Source organism: Anastrepha ludens, chromosome 4 (assembly GCF_028408465.1).
Source record: "Anastrepha ludens isolate Willacy chromosome 4, idAnaLude1.1, whole genome shotgun sequence".
In the NCBI taxonomy this organism is placed as follows: domain Eukaryota; kingdom Metazoa; phylum Arthropoda; class Insecta; order Diptera; family Tephritidae; genus Anastrepha; species Anastrepha ludens.
This window is the reverse complement of record NC_071500.1, coordinates 59617915-59634705: the sequence shown is the minus strand read 5'-3', so window position 1 is coordinate 59634705 and position 16791 is coordinate 59617915. Positions and strand designations below refer to the sequence as shown.

Sequence of the window (16791 nt, the reverse complement as noted above, 5' to 3'; positions counted from 1 at the left end):
TGGTCTCGATAAACTGTTTTGTGCGATATAAAAACTTTTTGAAAGGGTGTTTCAGGTCATTGACCTTGAGCCTTTGAGACGGCCTCTACGGACGCAAAACGTTTTCTTTTCATGGCCAAATGCATTTATCCGAATAGGTAGAAGTCACAGGGCGCCATATCAGGCGAATACGGTGAGTGATTGATGGTTAAAATGCGATTTCTAATAAAAAAAATCCGTCACATTCCTCCATCGCGGTATTCAGAGCGAATTCGACGAATGCGATGCAACAAACGCTTCAAAACGCCAAGATAGAAAATTGCATTGACGGTTTGGCCAGTTGGCATGAACTCCTAGTGGACAAATCCCTTGGAATCGTAAAACGAAATGAGCATAAACTTGATTTTTGTCTTCTCCAAAAACGATTTTTTGGGTGGTAGCTTGTCTGGGGCCTTCCATGCGACACTTTGACGCTTAGTTTCAGATTCATGTTGGAAACATCACGTTTCATCACCAGATGTGACCAAGCTTTCACTGGAACTCAGCTAGGGATGTAATTTCCAACGCAATAACTTATTAAAAAGATGTCGCCATCAAAAACACTTTTCTGACGCCAGTCTGGTTTACTTTGGACTCCTCCTTGTATATAACACATCTAATGTCTATACATATGCATTGTCATTTCGCGAATTGGGTATTTTCATTTGATCATACACAACTTTCCTGTCTATCAATCGGTTTTCTTTATTAGCAGTTTGATTTCTTCCTAAATGAATGAAATTTAATATAGAGGAAAATCATCTACAATTAATACAAAAACTTCGTTATTTTTTTTAATTATTCCCTTATTAAATGTTTTCTAATTTTATCCGTTTTGGTGTATTTTATTGTTTTTCATTTGATATGATTATTTTTTCATTATCATTATTTTTCATTTCATAAGATTGTTTTCCTGTTTCGTTAGACATACGTAGGTTCCGCATTAAGTGGAATTACTTTCTTTTGTTGGCTGAATAACGATAAATTGCAAATATCTTAAAACATTTCCCAGAAAACAGCCAACGCTATTTTCGGAATCAGTGACCATACTACATAAGAACTGGATGGTGGTATGCGAAGGACAAAAAAATAATTGGTATTTGTTAACCAGTGTTATTTAAATAATTCACAAAATGCTAGTTCCTGATCTTTATTTCGAAATTATAGGCGTGTTTGAGATTTGTTCTACTTGTTAAACTTTCGAACTATTTGTTGCAAATTTTTCCGAATAGCTCATTCATGTGTTTTGCCCTTTAAATAAACTTTGCCAATATCACTTTATTTACAACAATATTCATAACGTTGCTTCTGAACACTTGCAATGCACCGTGGCGAATCAGACATATTTTTGTTATGATCAGCTTAGCGAAGAATACAATTCAAAACATACTGGGGAAAGTAAATACATACATATATATAGAATGTGAATGGAGAACATACATAAAGGTACATCGCGTCGATACCGATTATTGTACCACAAGTATACACCATCCACTATTTTAGCAAGAAATATAAACAGTGTACAGTAAAGTTACGGCACGTCACGCAATAAAGCTAATTTATACTCGAAGCGAGAAAAGGCTCGTCTCGGCATCCTGACTTCATGTAATATACACAAGCAGCAGTATCATCTAGCAATCCACACAAAAATGTAATAAATCAAGAAACCCTGAACGGGTTAAATTCATACATAGCCTCTGAATGGATGTAGTAGAACGTATTTAGTAAGCCTTTAAACAAGGTGGCCTAGCATTATAGATATACGTATTATGGGCACTGATAAAGCTAATAAATTGATAAGCAAAGATGCCACTTAATGGTAATTTGTCTCTGTTCTTCCTCTGTATGACATCACAATGGACGAATTTGACTCTTTTTCTAAGTGGGTCTTGACTTGGGCAGCCATTTATACTCCTAATTTAAAGTAAATGTATATAATCATACGACTTGAATAGCTTGTACCTATATGCTGAAACAACACGTCGTCTTATGAAACTCCTACAGTTTCTTGGTATGCCTTTAGCAGAAGGCGCACATCTATACCCTCGAAATTAAAGTGAAAATTAATATCCTTTCATATCCCCCTCAAATTGGCATAACATTCGGTTAGACACGACAAAGTTTCTGTCGGTACTGGCAAAGCTAAAGTAAACTTTCTCTGCTATTAAAAACCAAAAGGAAAAAGGACTTGGCTGTGTTTTAGTATTCAATTAATTTTAGAAAGAAAAGAGCTCTGTCCTCCCAAACTAACAAATCTTGGCTAAAAAAAATGTACGATTTACTAGAGATATAAAGTTAAGGGAAATTAACTCAAGAATCAGAATTAGCCCAATCCGCACCTATCTATGTTATATATTTTGTCAACTCATGCGTATGGATACAGTTGGTCACTGAAGTTACTTTACCTTGTCTTAAAAAATTAAAAATAGGACATAACGGCGTCATAGCAGAGCCACAAACACATGGGTATGTATCCATCACAAACGACATTAGTTTTCCACCGGCTTAGCACGTATTGCTAGGACTCCTTTCTTAATTAGTTGCAAATGCCGTAATTACTATATTTAAAAACTTGCACATTTACAGGTAACGATAGTTTATTTCAGTACTATAATTATTATTATTTTTTGGTTTTTAATTTAGTTGTACATAAAGCATACAAAGGCTAATTAAATTGTGACGTAACTTCATCTTTTTTAATGGCAATGTATTGCTTGTAAAGCCGTTGCTTGCAAAAGTTATACAATTCGATCTCAAATGAGAATTGTACTTTCAGTTTTTCCTCAATATCCGGATCCAGCTCATTCTTATGCGGTGTGGCATTTCTGTGAAAACGTTTAGGGTCACCTAATCGTAAAAGGAATATATTTTTAAATAATTCTCTTGTATGTGGATGTTTGTAAGTTTACTTGAGAATTCTTATTTGTCTTTAGAAGCATGTCAAAAGAAACATTTTTTAGCCTGTCTTTAATATTTAACCACCAGGCACTGGATATGGTCATACAACCCGAAAAAACCTTTTTATTTTGCTCTCTTTATGCTTTGGAAAATATGCATAAACTAAAAACACATTAAAATAACTACTGAAAGATATTAGATAACTTACTTGTACCAATGGATCTGAATAAACTGAATCCATGTTGTGCTTAACTCGGTCATCCAAACTAAATTTCTATGCATTTCGTGTAACTCGCTACAAATTCAAGTAACTAAAGAACTACAAAAAATGTATCTAATTCGAACTTTTCTTTACAAATACAAAAATCTATACCAATACGATTCGAGAACTGCACTACACTGTAGTTTTATTCTTTTTTTTTACAGAGATGCCATAAAAACAAGGCAATAGGAAAACTGTTTTGTGCCCAATAACACTTCACAGGTATTTATATCAAAACGTTGCTCTAATATTTTTCAAATAAATTTCGACATTTTGTTGACACATAAAACACTGCTATTATCAGGAAAATCTGCTCTCACGCTTTAACCATTTTTCACTCTTCGACATTCATGCTTTGTTCGACATGCTTCTAGACTCTATATGCCCTGGATGCATATACATTTTGTATGTATGTACATAGAACGGGTAAAATTATTTGGCAAAACGCAAAAAAATGTTTGATTCCAAACTTAGTAATTTTAGTAATCAGTCGCAAGAAGTGTAGTCCTTATATATGTATTTACTTGTGAAATTGCTTTGTGCAATCCAATTTTACCCGCCCTAATGTATGTATTGCACACGTTTATATGTATTAGTTCACCAATATATGAATTGTTAAAGAAAACCTACTATAAAATACTTTGGTGGCGCCTTTGAAAAATCTTGGTATGTAATGTTCCAAAACTGTAAGAGTTATATTTGTGTCCTCCCACGAACCGACCACAGCATACTCTGTTTCAATGTTACGTTTTGCTATTTGAGTAGCAGTTTGCGAATTGAATTTCCTGTAATACGTATAAGTAATATTTATGTATGTGTATTATGTGATACTAGTTGATATCTGCATATATGTACATATGTATATATATATTTAACGATATATATGTATGTGCAATTTAAACACAGTATGATGTACCCTGTAGGGAAATTAACAGGTGAGCATTAAGTTTGTAGGTTTTCGGTTCTAGCAAGGCATTTATTATATTCTATTTAATTTTGTATTTTTGTTTTTAATTTTTATTTGACCAACTCAAGGGGCAGTAAGAATTTATTTATCATTTTTGTTGTGCGCATTTTTGCTTTTACTACTTTTTCCCCACTCAATCCTTTGAAATGAAAAATTTAATTAAATTATTTACTCTTTTTAAATACTCCATTGAGCCAGCATAACTCAGCCTAAGAGGTGAAAAAAGGTAATTTCATTTTAAATAAAACATCTATAAAATCATCATTCCATATTTTCTGAGAAACGGCGAACGCGCCAAAGTTCCTCATAAAACGATTTGCCGCTCGGAGTCGGCTTAAAACATCAAAACGCACGCCACAAGTGTCAAACAGCTGACAGAAGTGAACATCCCAATTATTATTACTATAATTTTTTTTTTTTTTTTGTATAATAGACCTTTGGTTGGACCTACAGAAATACACTCGGAGGTGTTAACATTACCTACCGAGGGGCGACCGTTATTAGAAAAGCTTTTTCTATCACTTGGTGTTTCCTGCCCGGTATATCAGACACTACCGAATGGTAGTCACGCATCAACCCATTCGACTACGGCGGCCACTTCGACAAGAAGGCTAATAACCGAATTACAAAAAATTGAACCAAATAGATCGATTATTTGATGCGCTGAGTTGAAGCCATAGATCGTCGAAGTTCATATATTTAAACTCAGCTCACTAAAAGCCACTACGGCTCCATAACCGGAATTGCATTCTGAGCAGTGTATTCCAAAAATATGGCAAATGATGTAATCGCTGCGAAATCAGGATCAAACTGTTACTAACTGTGAAGGTATTGGTCCTTTAACATAGCTGTTGAGTTGAAAAAGCATCTCGTCGGAAATTTATTTTAAATAACCGAATAATTTGTGCAACGTGGCAATAACTTTGAAAGTTGGTTATCAATGTTTCGAAAGCTTATTCAAGCGAAAAGCGATTCCACACAGTTTTGATACTGCGTTTCTGGCCTTGACCAACATTTCATTTGTGTTGGCATTGTATGTATGTGAATGCTGGAGCCTACTCGAGTTTAACTGTTAGTACAGGGTGGGCCATATAGCGTTTGCTTTTTGAACCACCGATGTTTTTGAGAATGGTAACACAAATGACATGTCAAATGTGTTCATAATTTACTTAAAGATTTGACATTTACGAAATGGGACGCTATACGCTTGAACAAAATTGGTAAATATTGAAAACCTATTTCCAAAGTGAGTCTTCTTCTTCTTCCGGGGTTACAGTAAATGGCGAGCGTTACCGTGATATGCTCAACGAGTTTTTGTATCCAAAAATTGAAGAGGATGACATGGACGACATTTGGTTTCTACAGAACGGTGCAACTTGTCACACTGCCAAAGTTACACTCGAACTTTTGGCAACCGTTTTTGAAAACCGAATAATCAGCCGAAATTCTGATATGAATTGGCCGCCTCGGAGCTGTGATTTAAGCCCGTTGGACTATTTTTTGCGGAAAGCCGTTAAGGACAAATGCTATGCGAACCATCCAGAGACGATTGATGCTTTAAAACATGAAATCGAAGTTGCCATTCATGAAATTGGAGCCCAAACAATCGAAAGTGTGATAAAAAATTGGGTTGATCGAATGGCCTACTGTAAAGCCAGTCGTGGCAGTCATTTGAACGATATTATTTTTCATTCATAAATGACAATGTTCAATCTTCAAAATAAAAAAAAAGTTTGAAAAAATATTGATTAGTTTTTTTTTATAGCCGATTCAAAAAGCAAATTTTACATGGCCCACCCTATACATAGCTTATAAACTTGTTAAAATATAAATGGTATTTTTCATACTCTTATTTTTCTTAACAATCCCACTTCAAAATAATTCCATAAGTATCTCTGCATGCTAGTCGTGACGTCATAATTGTTAAAAATTACGGAACTACAAAACTCGGTACAAATTAATTGATGATTTCCCTACAGGGTTCCATTTCTATTAACCCTCCAACGGCCATGGCATTTTTTTTTTGTCTAATATCGCAAGAATTAATTTGCATGTACAATTTATATCTCATATGGCTAGAGTGGATAGAAAGTTGTCTCAGAGGAAAAGAAACATGGAAATTCAAAAAAAAAATATTTATTTCTGATCAATTTAGACAATTAAGCGAGTGTATATTCTAAATATCCTAAACTATTATTTAATTGTGGAAACACTTGCAGAATTATAACTTGAAAACTAAAGATTTGAATGCTAAATCGTATCATATCAGCCGACGTCTGTAATTTAGTGACCTACTGGATACCCCACTATGTATGAATTCACTCACAAGATTTCTTAAGCTCATGCGCACGGTGTTCATTTTACCACATTTATATCAACTCTCTTTTTTGGTTCACTTTATGACAATAAAGAAAATGTTACGGTAATCGCGTTTATGGTTTGATACTCCTATTGGAATCAAAATCTCTAAACTAAGCTATAGAGCCACTGCTGAATTATAAATACCCCTTATTTGGAGCAATTCAAGATCTCCCGTAGTCTACAGCTTAGTATATGTACATGCATATAACCGAATAGCTTTAAACACTGTCAAGCATAAACCGCCAAAGCTAATGTCTACAAATTCTATATAGCCCATCAGTTTTCCTAAAGACAATGAATTTGAACCGTTGGAGGGTTAACAACGCTGGTAGTAATTATATATGTATACATATGTAGTATTTGATTATCGCGAAAGGTATGTATGTGTGTATGCGTGTACATAAAATTCATGTTCATCAAGTACATCATGCAAAAGTATTATTTAGTAAGTACTATTTTACTATCATAAATATGTAAAGGGTCTTTCAAAAGACGCACCTAGATGTTGTTTTAAAATAAAGCATGTAAGAATTTATATTATTTCAGGTTTCACTCTTTTTATTCAAAATGCGGATCTTAAAAATTATATGTGAAATATGACATCACTTAAATGTCCATCATGAGCACGTCTTTAGGCTGCCAAAAGATACTTAAAATGTTCAAGGATTCGGTTATACAACACCGCATTGAGTTCGCAATCTCGATCAGACTTTTATGTTTAAGTTCTGGAATCGTTGTTGCCTTATTCATATATAATTCCCTCTTCAAAAAACCCGACAAAAAATAGTCTAGTGGAGTGAGAGTGGAGTGATGATGTAAGTGGTCATAAATAACGTGAAATTAATCGATCAATAGTGCAATGCTTTCGCATAATGTGTGACTTGTGGCTCCATTATGTTGAAAATAAACATCGCTTATGTTTATTCCGTCCAGGACAGGCCACACAATATTTTCATCACTTGCCTATAGCGATGTCAATTAACAGCAAATGCTCTTTCATTTTCATCTTCGAAGAAATACGGGCCTGTTATTCCACCAGCCCAAAAACAACAGTACATTTTGGTAACATGAGTGATTTAGTAAATGAGTACAGATGCTTTCCATTTCAATTCAACCGGGCTATTCGGGTCATGTTCTTCGATTTCGATGTAACTTAAATATGTTGCTCTCTGGTTGAAATAATGAGACACGTATTTTTTTGTTCGCCCGAAAAAAAATTTTTTCAAAAGTTATCGGCAATTTTGTTTTTCGCCTCAAACTCGATTTTTTTTAATTAAATAAGAAAATTTTTTTTTTAAATGCCCATAACTTAGTCAAAAATGAACCGATTTTAATAATTCTGGGTTCAAAATGATCGTAATTACTTACACAAGCGACTTCATGTAGAAACCATTGCAAAAAAGTAGTTGAAAATTTTTTATTTAGCAAAAAAGAAAAAAAATTTAAATTTTTTCAAAATTCAATATTTCAAAAAGTGTATTGTTTTTTTTTTTATAACTTTTTCCAAATCAAAAAAACATCTCAAACTTTAATTGAGCTGCATGCCTAGTAGCTAAAATGAGTTGTTTTTGAGTAATGAATTTTTGAGTAAACACCCTGTTTCGCACTTTTTATTTTTTGCAAAATAAAAAATTTTCAACTACTTTTTTGCAACTATTTCTACATGAAATCACTCGTGTAAGTAATGACGATCATTTTGAACCCAGAATCATTCAAATCGGCTTATTTTTGACTAAGTTATGAGCAATTAAAAAAAATTTTCTTATATAGATTCTTTCCATTTCAATTCAAAAGGGCTATTCGGGACATGTTCTTCGATTTCGATGTAACTCAAATATGTTGCTCTCTGGTCAAAATAATGAGACACGTATTTTTTTGTTCACCCGAAAAAAATTTTTTTCAAGAGTTATCGGCAATTTTGTTTTTCGCCTCAAACTCGATTTTTTTTAATTATATAAGAAAAAATTTTTTTTAAATGCTCATAACTTAGTCAAAAATGAACCGATTTTAATAATTTTGGGTTCAAAATGATCGTCATTACTTACACGAGCGATTTCATGTAGAAATAGTTGCAAAAATGTAGTTGAAAATTTTTTATTTTGCAAAAAACAAAAAGTGCGAAACAGGGTGTTTACTCAAAAATTCATTACTCAAAAACAACTCATTTTATCTACTAGGCATGCAGCTCAATTAAAGTTTGAGATGTTTTTTTGATTTGGAAAAAGTTATAAAAAAAAAAACAATACCCTTTTTGAAATATTGAATTTTGAAAAAATTTAAATTTTTTTTCTTTTTTGCTAAATAAAAAATTTTCAACTACTTTTTTGCAATGGTTTCTACATGAAGTCGCTTGTGTAAGTAATTACGATCATTTTGAACCCAGAATTATTAAAATCGGTTCATTTTTGACTAAGTTATGGGCATTTAAAAAAAAAATTTTCTTATTTAATTAAAAAAAATCGAGTTTGAGGCGAAAAACAAAATTGCCGATAACTTTTGAAAAAATTTTTTTTCGGGCGAACAAAAAAATACGTGTCTCATTATTTCAACCAGAGAGCAACATATTTAAGTTACATCGAAATCGAAGAACATGACCCGAATAGCCCGGTTGAATTGAAATGGAAAGCATCTACATTTAATGAAATTAGCTCCATTACTAAAGATAGTTTTGCGTGAAAAACCAGAACCAATTCACAAAATGTATGCGTTGTTCTATCACGAAAGTGTACATGGTTAAAGTTGTGCATCTACAAAACAAATGTCATAACATGACATAAAAAAGGTACAACGTAGGAATTATTCACTACGGACCTCTAGGCGTCACTTTTGAAAGACCCTTTATACATATATATACTCCTATATGTACTAAGACCTACTCTTATACATATACTTCTTCTGATGATCTTTAACTTACACGCATATTTCTAAATTTCCGCAAAAATGCATCGCGAATCTTCGCCAATCTGCATTGTATGAACTATGTGAATCGTATATGCATTCTTTACGCTTTTTCCTTATGCAATCGTTAAAACTTGTATCAAAATATTCCTTTTCTTCCATTTTAAGTCCATTTTGAACGTAAAATGCAAAAACCGCGGGATGGCGTATGTAATAGTATGCGCTTATCACTTTTTCGATGGGATGTCGCACCAGGTTAATATAGATCGGTTTAGGTTGACCGAATTCGGTGAAATTGATCCAATTTAAATGTTCTACATACGAAAGTGGTTCATTTTCTCCAATTAGTTCTTCAACAATTTCACGTTGAGTCTCCACATCCGTTAATATCTCGTTATGCTTTGCGGGTGCATTCCGGTAGGGTACAAAATTATTTTTTTTCGAAAGCATATTCAAAAGTACGGACATTGACTGAGAACCTACTTTTTCTAAGCGATTAAAGAAAATAATCTCCAATTCAGCTTTTTTGGTATTATTCAGTTGGTCCGGATGCAATGTATAGAGCTTTAAAGTTTAAGAAAGAATTAGCGAAAGCTTTTAGGAGTATGCATATATTGAGCTTTTACTTTGAATGTATTATAAGTACATGTGGGATGTCAGAAGTAATGTTTCTACCGCAATGTAATGCATTTCTATTCTGTTTTTATAGATGATGTATTTGAAAGAAAATAAGATACAAATATCCATGACAATTGTTGTTAATAAACTGCGGTATTAAAATATGAAATTAATATTACTTTTTTTTTAATTTTAACTTCTATTTTTTAACTTTTTAACGGTTTGATGTCTGTGTAAATATTGAAAAAATGAATGGAAAATTTTTGAAATGCCTATTTCCGGTGAAAAAAAAGATATTGGAACAAACTCAACGGTGTTCGAAAGAAGAAGACTTTTACTTTAAGATGCTGTGTTTGTGTTTTGTGTTTTACAAAAAAGAAAAAAAACCGCTCAATTGTAGCACTTCTAGGATACAATATTTCAGATTTGTATTCAACACGTCGAAATCTTTGGAGAAGTGTGCTCTGGTTTCTGGTGAAATATTTTCGCTTAATTGGGGCGAATTTGATATACGCAGCAGCACTTGTACATATACTCGTACATATATCAAAGAGTTACATAACTTTATAACGGATATTTTCAGATGTATGGTTTTGATAGAGATTTCCTTCTGACCACCTAATCCAAGTAAACCACGGTTTTTGCATTTCTCTTCAGTACAGCACTAGGCAAATTATTACAGGAACAACGTTTACAAAACTTCGAAATTTATTTTCACAATTTATTATCATAAATTCATCCGATAAGGACAGCCAACGAAATGTTACTATTCGTACAGCAGAAGTCATCGTCGCTGTAAAAGCAAGCGAGGCTTCAAATATGTGGATTCGAAGCCGTTCTAAGGATTTCGATATCTGCCCGTATGCTGTGTGGAAGATTTTGAGAAAAAATTTCATTTATAGACCCATAAGATCCAGTTAGCGAAGGAACAGAAGCCGTGGTACCATTGCTCCCGTGGCACATTCCGCGAATGGGCTGAAAATCATTTGGAAATTGAACCGTTCCACTGAAATTAGTTCTAGCATTTCTGGCTTTGCATGTTTGGAGTGAAAGCCCTAACGAAGTAGGGCATTACATTCCAGGATTGGCCATCCGCTATGGTGAAAAACAAAATTGTGAGAGTTACGTTGACTGCAACATCACTTTGGACTCGGCTTCAGAATTTAGCCCGCTCATTTCACACATTTGTCGTCGGTGTGGTTTTCATACCGGAGACATTATCAATCACCTGACGACCTGGAAGATGATATTTGGCGCATTATTAACGGGATAACCAGCCTTATGCAAAAAAAGTAGTACAGCATGTGACCGAAATAATGATTGAGCACCATGGATGGTACGAAATTTATAATTAAACCACAATACTGACTATTTCATTAATTTTCTTGTGTTTTATTCAAAAAAAAGTGACTATGTTATATATTTGCTAACCATGTTTGCTAAAAATTTAAAATTTAACTGAGTTTTAAGAGGGTAGCCGATTAAGTTTTTGTTTTCCAAATACACCTTTGGAAAACCGCAAGCTTTTTTCCTATATCTCCTTCTTATTTCTTAAAGCGACTTCGACTTGAATTTTTATTTGGTGACAATAAACTCGAAGCTTAGCATTGCCAGCCGAGTGATGGCCGTTATTGCACAAAACTTTCTATTGCTTGGACATACTAGGCTTTGAACTCACGACCAACCAGATATAGTACGTATGATAATCATACAAAGCAGCCTATAAACTTTGAGAAATCGATTTATTTTAATTTACTCGTTCTTTTTTTTCAAAGCAATTGAATGATCATTTCGGTAAATTGGAGCTTATGATAAATAAAACATTTGTTTGCATGCATACATACATACATTCCGCTCTAAAATATTCTTAAACTTAAATAAAATTCTAACGGGTAAATAAATAAGCAATTAATCAATATTGTTCTCTTAGCCATGTAACAAACATGCACGATCATATACATACTTGCATTCAGGAAGATTTCCACAGAAATGCATCGAAAAACGACGCCAATCATTGTTGAATTCAATATGTGATTCAAATATACAATCGGGTATTTTGCCTTCTCGTACACAATCGTTGAATGAAATGTTGAAAAACTCAAATTTTTGTGTCCTTTTCTTGGGATTTCTTAACAAACCATTGTTATATATATACGGGTGTCTAACATAATAATATGCACTCATCACTTTTTCAATTGGGTGTCGAACCAAATTAATGTATATAGGTTTCGGCAGATCCAGTGCTGGAAAATTTATAAAATTCCTATGCATGATGAAAGCACTTGGAATGCCATAATCCAAAATTTCTTCAGCCAACTCTTGTTGTTCTTCAAACGTATCAAGAATGTGTCCCGCATTCCGAACTCTTATATTGTGCGTGAAACCATGAATTCGTGATAAAGTTCTCAAGAGCGTGCTCATCGATTGACTACCCACTTTTTCCAAACGGTTAAAGAATAGAATATCAATTTCCGCTTTTACAGTGTTGTTGAGCATCCGTGGGGATAATTTATTGAGCTTGATTAAAAATGTAGACATAAATGGATTTTTCATCAAATATTCACCATAATTTTGTGAACTGATTGTGGTGAAAGTGAATTGTTAAACACTATTTATAATGAATTAAAAGCTTCGGAATAAAAGTCTACAAAACTACTAACTCATTTCTCCTCTGCAATGTGTGTTAACAAAAATAATCAGTGCAGTTGTTTGCTAAAGAACCGACATTACTTTGAACACACTTTGCCAGAGTTTTAGTGATGGTATTTAAACCAAGGTCCATAATAAAATTTTAGTCATGTTTTATGAATGCTACATAAGTATGTATGAAAAGGGCAGAAATATTTAAGGGAAATTGTTTAATCTGGGGAACACCCTTGCACAGTCTGAGGAACACCCTTGCACAACTGTGATTATTGCGTATTTTTTATTAGTACCTTAGTCGGAAACTAAGTTGGAAGCAAAGGCTGCGACTAACTTGTCATATTTGTTGTTAAACTGGTCAAATTTCTATGTAAAATCGGTCGCTGAGTGCAAAAAACCTAGATATTTTTTAAAGGAAATTTATTTTAAATTCACATTGCTTGAGTAATTTGTATACCCAAGTATCCTCTGGGTAGCTTCCGAACACCCGTTCGAGAATGAGCTAAGGAGAGAAGGCGAAGCATTCCAGGATAGGAGGTTGTGCGCTGGGCTTGGGACCCGCCACTTAAAAATCCCCCAATGAAAAGATTAAAGTTTGGTATTAGAAAGACCAACCAATGATGTCACAAAAATCGATTCTGTGTTGGCCACATGATAAATTTTATTTAAGTTTACAAAATGCAAAAATTAGTATGTTTATTCTCATGCGAATAACTTTTGCATTTACTGGATGATTTTTTTCATTATATCTTAAATTGTAAGTAATAATAATCGAAAATGGTTTTTTATATATTTAAATTAAAAATTGTATATTAATATTTTTGCAAAAAGCATCTTTATTGTTGTAAAGATCTTGAAAACTTTTAATTTTAATGAAAAATGCCGCAGAAGTGAGAAATAGCAAATTTCATTACCTTTTACTTGTTTTATGACTTATTTTGATTGGTTAACGCATTTTCCAGGTATTAGAAATTCGCACGACATTAGAAATTCGCACGACACCGCTATTTGGTGATATCTCGAAATCTATATGACACAAAAAACGTATGTGCATTTTGGAATTGGTAAAAACAACAATCATAAATTATTTGTAAACCTGTGTTGTTTAGCCAGTAGGCAAATTAACATGTGCTGGCTCAAGCGATTTAAATTGGGTAGAGTAATTCTTAGTGACAATGAAATAACAGATCGTACACAAAATGGATTTCCCCAGAGAGCATCGAAAAAATTTGTGATCTTATTAAAAAATAATAATAACTCGTGATAAACGAGTGCGCATCGCGTTTTGAGCGAATATTTAGATATTTGAATCTGAATATAGAAAAATTGGCAGCACATTACTTTGATACTATAATGCATCCTCTCAAAGCTCAAAAATTGTGAGTGAATATCTGAGAAAAAGATAAATGATTTCATTATACCATTTACTGTAGGAACCTCATTTGGCACCCTGCAGGTACGAGTAAGATTTTCAATAGCAAACCATGTAAAGATCGAAGATAGGTTCCAGCATTACGAAAATACTACTTTTTAAAAAATTGAAAATTGAACAAAGTAAATATTTAGAAAACAAAAATAATATAAAATTGTATTACACATATACAAAAAAACAAAAAAAAAATATTCAATTACAACAAAATAAACTATTAAACTAATTTATGAAAAACATAGACACCATAGAGGCTGTTGTCGTAAGTCGGCTTTCTTTCACAAAAAACTGGTGGAATGTTTGCTGAACAACTTTTTTTCAACGTAAAATAAATTTCGTTAAAGCAATTGATATTCGTAGCTACCGCTTTCCGCTATCAGGATCGGTTTTTTTTAAATCTCCATAACTTCGTCAATCACATCGCTTTGTAAATTTGTTTGGAGGTTAAATTTGCTTCTTTGGAGATTTCTATGGAAGGGTCACTGTCAAATTGCAATTCCAGTTGCAATAGTTCTTAGTAAGGGAGTACTTGGTTGTGCGAGGCAGTTCATTTATGTCAGTACCCTCCATACCTTCAAAATTAGCCTCTCTAGCTAAATTAGACATTTCATTACGAACAGCTGGTGTACCATCAAATTCTGTAGCGCCTATTCTGTGAACACATGCAGGTCATATTTTACGCCACACACCTAACTGGTGTCATATTAGGTGGCAAAAATACAAATTTCTCGTTTTCTGGCAACTCATCAACATAAACTGGGTAGCCAGGAGCATTGTCTACAAGGACCAAAGCCTTGAAGTTCAAGTTCTTCTTGTTGCAATAAGCTTTAATATCTCGAATATCACAAGTGTAAACCCAGTTTTGAAATACTGATGTTGTCATCTATGCTTTTTTGTTTGCTCGCCAGTTGACAGCAAGCAGATTCTTTGAACAAACTTTCATAGCTCTAGGATTTTTTGATTGATAAATGCTGTAGATATGAAAGCTCTGTTAGATAGACGTTCCCAAAATAACCCAGTCTCGTCAACATTAAAGACTTGTTTCGGACCATAGACACCTTCTTGAATTAATGCTTTTAACTCTGTCGGGTAGAGTTCTGCAGCAGTTATATTAGCGCTAGCTGCTTCGCCTTTAAGAGCAATGCTGTGCAGATTTGCTCGAACCTCGAATCTCTCAAACCAGCCCTGACTAGCTTCAAATGCTTCATTCTTGTCTGTATTACTACCATGAGCATTATCGTTGGATACTGCTTTACTTTTTATGTCATCAAATAAGTTGTTTGCTTTCGACTGAATTACCATTCTACTTAATGGTATTCTCTGTACAACTTCATTTTCAATCCAAATAGAAAGCAAGAACTCCATTTTGATCCTCAAATCACTCCTTGTACGGGTCATCGTTTTAGCGTCTAATAATGTTGCAGATTTTGCAGCCTCTCTTATTTCTAACAGTTGTTGCAGCCAAACCAACAGCTTTGCTATCTCCACAGCCTTCTCTGCCTTATCAAATCGTCTCAGAATATCTAATTTTGTCTTCAAGCTGAGTTTTTTTTTATTTTTAGATATCTATCAACAGCGCCCTTTCCCCTCATTTGGCTAGAAATATTACAAGTGCATGTAAAAAAATATAACCTTTTTTGTAACTAGAAACAAAATTTCTATAGGTTTATTATTCTCTTTAAAAATGGCACAACACTCAAAAGCACACATTACAACACTCTACGCAATTGAAATTGAACTCTAAAATTAGCAAAACGAAGTGAAAATAAAAATGTATTAAAATTGCGTTGATTTTTAGTTAGAAAGGGAGTTCTCGAGTTTTGAAAATTAGAACAAAAATGTTGCCATCCTTTGGAAAAAACAGGAAATTTCAAAAAAAAAAAATTAAAGACTAGAACCCAAAACAACGCAACCTCGAAAATCTAACAACGCACAGTGAAAATTAGTACTAATTAAGTAGCGACGCAACTTCGCAAAAACGCAAAACGAAACGACGCAAAGCGAGGTATTGGTGTATTATCTACTCCCGCGCTGAACCGAAAACTTCATGAATCGATTGAAGCCGCTATGACCACCATGACAGCCACCTACGCACTAGTGCAGTTATAACGGAAACCCCTTAGAACTTAAAATGTCAACAAAATTGTCCCAAAATCTCTCAACAGTTACATTGGTGAATCTTCAAGATGTTAAAGTAAATTTTAAAATTCCAGTGTAATTGTCACACAGTTTAGAAAAGTCAAGGAAAAGGAAATGGTTCAGTACGGCGTTTTTTTTTTTCGTTGCTGTTTTTCTATAATAACTTTTTGCAGACAAATTTGAAATTGAGAAAACATTGCAAAAGATTGGAGAAAGCTTATTTAAGAATCCCTAAGTCAATAGACGGTCACCGTAGCCGAATGGGTTGGTGCGTGATTACCATTCCGAATTCACAAAGAGAACGTAGGTGCAAGTCTCGAGGAAACACCAAAATTAAGAAAACAGTTTTCTAATAGCGGTAGTCCCTAGGCAGGCAATGGCAAACCTCCAAGTGTATTTCTGCCATGAAAAAGCTCCTCATAAAAATATTTGCCGCACACCACAAATACGAGGAGGAGCTTGGCCAAACACCCAAAATGGGTGTACGCGCCAATTATATATAGGTATGTGTATATAAGTCAATAATATTACTAATTTTTTTTTGGATTTATGTAGTTT

The 16791-nt window shown here is 33.7% G+C and overlaps 2 protein-coding genes across 2 annotated transcripts in view; both read right to left on the bottom strand.

Annotated features, from left to right (window-relative positions):
- The window catches only part of LOC128862551 (heparan sulfate 2-O-sulfotransferase pipe-like), an 86523-nt gene that overhangs the window by 22840 nt on the left and 46892 nt on the right, over positions 1-16791 (bottom strand). The gene's annotated exons all lie outside the window — the stretch shown is intronic.
- On the bottom strand, positions 2610-15459 carry LOC128860660 (heparan sulfate 2-O-sulfotransferase pipe-like). Its single transcript, XM_054098310.1, has 4 exons — positions 15133-15459; positions 9421-9968; positions 3809-3963; positions 2610-2865 (listed from the first exon to the last, which is right to left on the bottom strand). Exons 1-4 carry the CDS (start codon positions 15457-15459, stop codon positions 2684-2686), a joined length of 1212 nt encoding a protein of 403 aa, XP_053954285.1. The 3' UTR covers positions 2610-2683.